General features: G+C 45.5%; 1 protein-coding gene across 2 annotated transcripts; it reads right to left on the bottom strand.

Annotated features, from left to right (window-relative positions):
- Positions 1–1,360: 1,360 nt before the first annotated feature.
- Positions 1,361–4,141, bottom strand: LOC119352215. 2 transcript variants are annotated; one of them, XM_037618920.1, is made up of 4 exons: positions 3,380–3,495; positions 3,037–3,251; positions 2,645–2,874; positions 1,361–2,048 (listed from the first exon to the last, which is right to left on the bottom strand). In XM_037618920.1, the coding sequence occupies exons 1-4, from the start codon at positions 3,397–3,399 to the stop codon at positions 1,404–1,406; spliced, it is 1,110 nt and encodes a 369-aa protein (XP_037474817.1). In that variant the 5' UTR covers positions 3,400–3,495; the 3' UTR covers positions 1,361–1,403. The 2 variants fall into 2 exon arrangements, with proteins under 2 accessions (XP_037474817.1, XP_037474816.1); XM_037618919.1 differs by having other exon boundaries at positions 3,037–4,141.
- Between the last annotated feature and the right edge of the window lie 679 nt (positions 4,142–4,820).

Here is a 4,820-nt window from a genome sequence, read left to right on the forward strand (position 1 = left end):
CATTGCGGCTTTGTGGTACTGTGATTTACGAAAATTATCTGGGTCACAGCGTAAACAAAAAAAAATGGAGAAACAATCCTCCCTTTAATATTGGAAAAGGCTTACCTTCAACCGACCGATAACGCTTGCGCGTCCGTCGGCTCCACATCCGTCGGATCGTCTATTGATCAGACGGATGAGAGTGTCCCCCGCCTCCGTGTCACACGCAGTAGTTTTCTGAAACTTACCTATTGTTTCAGAACACACTCATGCAACTGGATAACGCCCCTGCAGCTCAGTTGACTCGTGTGGCTAGGACGACTCCGTGGCTGGGAGGGCGACGACGTTGGGATCTGGGAGGGCGCAGGCATCGGCAGTGGCCGGCGGCGACACAAGCAGGTATGACCACATGTGCGAGGCAACGATGTTGCAGAATCAGAAATCAATCGTTCGACCCCCTCGACGAATCTAGCACCTACTCACTCGTTTTCTTGCCTTTTATCCCCTCGATCTCGTCTCTCTCCCCACGATACTCTAGCACTTCCTCCCTTCAACCCGCTTCTAAAATAATCCACGACCCAAGCTCCAACCATGGCGGATGGGGATGTCAATTTGCTTCCCAAATCATCCACGGCCCAAGCTTCAATCATAGCAAACGGTGGTGTTGATCTGTTTCTCAAATCATCCACGGGCCAAGCTCCAGCGGTGGTGAACGGTGGTGTCAATTTGCTTCCTAGATTATCCACAATCCAAGCTCTAGCCATGATGGAAGGAGAAGGTAGAAGATATTTGTTTCTTCAACAAAGCTCTTTTGCAAAAGGGCCCTATTGCAGCATAAAAAACTCATAAAAATGGTTCTGTAACAAGACCTTTGTCGCAAAAATGTTCTACAACGAGACCCTTGTAGAAAAAATCGTAAAAATGAGCTTTTCTGCAACAAGACCTTTTCTGCAACAAGACCTTTGTTGCGAAAAAAATTATACAACGAGCCCTTTGTTCGCAGAAAAACTCGTAAAAATGATTCTTCAACAAGACCTTTATTGTGAAAATTTCCTACAACAAGACCTTTGTTGTAGAAAAACTCATAAAGATGATTCTACAACAAGACCTTTGTTGTGAAAAAATACTGAAACAAGACCTCTCTTGAAAAAAAAAATCTGTAACAAGACCTCAGCTGCAGAAAATACCGCAACAACGCACTTGTTGCAAAGATGACTTGTCACGTAGGTAGATCGGACGGCATACACAGCTCCATCCAATGGTCAGGAAGACAGCGGATCTTTTTATATTATCTGCCGGTGGACGCTACGCCCATAAATTATAGTCTAGACACAGGGTAATAGTTGGATAACAGAAGAAACAGTTGGGCATCTTAGATAACTGATGGATGCACAAACACTTACACTATATAAGTTAATAGCCCTCTACACTGGGGTAACATACCCCTCCAGCACAAGATCCAGCTTATCCATGGCAAGAAGGGACCAAGCAACAACGATCTGAACCGTCGAGTTACCAACTGTACATAAACACTTGGTTGTTTGGCATTGCTTCACAGGGAAGTCAACCTCAACATTATGTAGATATTCAAGGCCAGATTCTGGGTAGGCTTGAATGACCACTTTCAGCGTTTGCTCTAGTTGCACTGAAACAACATTTCTTGACAGATTTACGTAACCATCAGACTGTTTCTCCATTTCCTCAACCTTACAGTTAACTAACACGACTTCCGTAGGTGTAGTCGGAACAAGATCTTCATCAGGAGATAAGTAGCAAGAAACCCGGCATCCATATTGAAAAGGCCACTCCCCTTCAACAACACGGACACCCACGATAGTGGCCTGGACCGCTCTAGTAAGGCGCCCAACACTTAACTCTAACATACCACAGCAGCTGCTGATCCTGGGGTTGGCATACTGCTGCATGGAATAGTAATTATAGGTAGAAGAGAACAATACTGTATCTTTGGTATCTGCTCCAGCATACATAATTCTAAGCTCAACTTCAAATTTAACCGTGTCCGCAGCCACAATTGCACGAGAAGGGCCAGTCAAGAGCAAAAAAGGATCCTGCAAGCATTGTTATCATCATTATCATTATCATTACTCTACTTAATCAAAACAGACTAATCAACAAGATAACATGCATGACGAGAAAGCAAAGGAGGATGAAGATACTAGCAGATTCAAATTTACATGTCAAGGCTAGCTGCTAGACGTATCAATCTGGGATGATGAGTTATGTAAACTTTGATGTGTATTATAGATAGAGGTTGCTAGACTGACAGGTTTGTGTAAACAAGAAGTAGAAGGCACGAAGAAACAGATTCATCAAGGAAAAACAACCAGGCGATGGCTGCACCACATGCTGTAACTCACTACTGATCAGTTGATCGAAAAGTCTCACTACAGATATATGCCACGTATGAACAAACAGCAAGCCTTCTCAATTCTCTGTTTAAAAAGAAGAGGACAGAGGTAGATTTATTAATACTTCAAATTACCACAGTTTCGGGAATACTCCTGTTTGTTTAACTATGGTTTTCCTTGGATCCCAAGATCTCAAAGTATTTAAAACTATAGTTTTTTCAGAAACCATGGTATTCTCAGAAAAACTCAAAAAATACTTTGTATCCAAACAGGGCCTTAGTGTTATTAATGCATACCGCTTCGGTGACTTCTTGGCAGTTTGCCCTTGACCGGGAGAAGAGAAGGTTGCGGTTGCGGTCCACGATGTCTCGTGCAGCAACCACCCCGTACACACGGAGCGGCCAGCGCAAGTTGGCATGCACATTCACAATTTTGATGGAGAAGATCTGCAGGGCTGGACCGGCAACAGCAGCGTGTGGAAAGATACCAGGCGTGGAGTGCGTAAATTGCATAGGGCTCAACGTGGCTGCAGAACCAAATTAAGTCAAATGAATTACTAAACTAAGTCAAGTAAAATATTTGATTATACAAGGAAAAGCTGGGAATGTTCTGATTGCACTGATTGAGATATGTGTAGTCAATTGAGCTACCTAAGGGAAGCACAGCTAGCTAGAAGAAAGAAACTTACTTATGTCATCAAACGAACCACATCCTGCTATCTGACTGCCCCATATAGATTTCCAGGCGGCATGGTAAGAACTAAGATCATCCAAATTCACTCGCTTAGCAACAATTGGATCATCTACAATCTCTTTCTGTAAGGGTTCACATGAACGCTTTATATAATCCGAGATAGCCACAAATGTTTCGGATAAAATACGGAGCTTCTTGAGCTTGTCCAACCTGATGGGGATACTGGATTTCCTCAGTATAGATGCAAAAGATTGTATCCGATATGCATATTCGTGACACTCATGCAAAAGAAAATGAAGTGCTTCCTTCTGGCTGAGAACAAGATAGGGCAAACTTACCCAGAGCAAGTTGATTGCATCTGAGTCAATGTTCTGGACAGACAACTTGGACATCTCTATCATCTCGGGTGGCAACTGCTGTGGAGCGTAAATCCCTCCTTTTTTTCTTTGCCTCTCTAGATAAGCCTTCTTTCCGGCGATCGTCTCCAACCCTCGTGATTCGACCTGTCTCTCCAGGGCGGTGATCTCCCTCCTCTGGATAATAATATGGCGACAAAGAGCGTCGGCAAGGCTTTCATTATCTATGCTATGGAACGTGGCCTCCCTCCTTTTGATCTCAGTTTTGGTACTGCTGCGGAACGTGTCCTCCCTCTTATTGCGGACAACGTACGTGGTCCGCCCCATATCCTTCTTCGACCGGATCTCCATCTCCTCCCTATATTTCCTCTCCATCGTCCGAAATCTCCGAACCAAATTCATATCTCCCGAATTCACTATCTCTTCCCCGAAGTCCCCATCCAGCTTCCGAAATTTCCGAACCCAATCCATCTCCTTTCCGGATTCCATCTTCAACTTCATCTCGTTCTCGTATACTCTCTCTATCTTCCGGAGTTCCCCGACCAGAATCATCTCCCTCACCTTCTCCTTGCCGGATCCCTTCCCCTTCTCCTTGCCGGATGCCCTCTCTATCTCCCCGAATTCCATCTCCGTCTCCTTGCAACCGGCCGTCGTTCTCGGGTTGAGATGGGGTCTGAGGCTAAACAGGCAGGGAAACTCGCCGCCGCCGCCTAGATTTTCTCTTTTTGTTGAGGTGGTTGAGGGGAGCCGCCGTCTAGGTTTTATCCGAACGCCCGCCCGGGTGAGGGTACCTATTATACTCTCGACTCACGCTCAGCCCGGGACGGCCCAATAGATCCGGACGCACCTCCAATCGCACTACTTTTTTTCTTTCAAACCCCTCAAAAAAAAATACTTTTTTTCTTTCAAACATGGGAAGAGACCGGAAAGTCCCAGAGCTGTCATTATCTTTATCTTTATCTTTACCTAATATTAAGGAAAAAGATTAGCATCAACCGACTGATCAAGGCGCTGCATCCGCCGCTTGATGCGCCGTTGGATCAATTAAAATAACCAACCTTATCTTTTCCAGCGTCGTTCTCCTCCTCACACATATTCCTTCCCAAAATCAAGCTCCCTCTCTCTCTTCCCAAGTCAGCTTCTAGCAGCAGCGTCACCCAGTCCTGGGATGGCCTCGCGGCTCACACGGGCACCGGCGGCCGGAGCGCCGAGGACGAGACGGTAGTTGTGCCTCTTGCAATATCAATCTCGCCGCTATCCTGAGACAAGCTTCTGCAACAACCGCGTTGTTGCGGAACAATGGCGAACGACGACTGTGCAGTGCGGAACACACTAAGAGATGTTGCAATTTTTTAAACATGAGTCTTGTTGCAGAAAATTAGCCGCGGCGGTAGATGTTGTTGCAATTTTTGTAACAAGGATC

This window comes from Triticum dicoccoides, chromosome 2A (assembly GCF_002162155.2).
Source record: "Triticum dicoccoides isolate Atlit2015 ecotype Zavitan chromosome 2A, WEW_v2.0, whole genome shotgun sequence".
Classification (NCBI taxonomy): Eukaryota; Viridiplantae; Streptophyta; class Magnoliopsida; order Poales; family Poaceae; genus Triticum; species Triticum dicoccoides.

Coding starts and splice junctions, on each gene's coding strand:
- LOC119352215 (XM_037618919.1), bottom strand. CDS start 4,024: ATGGAATTCGGGGAGATAGAGAGGGCATCCGGCAAGGAGAAGGGGAAG. Junction 2,875..3,036: donor TGGTTCGTTTGATGACATAA/GTAAGTTTCTTT, acceptor TTGGTTCTGCAG/CCACGTTGAGCCCTATGCAA. Junction 2,049..2,644: donor GCCAAGAAGTCACCGAAGCG/GTATGCATTAAT, acceptor CAATGCTTGCAG/GATCCTTTTTTGCTCTTGAC.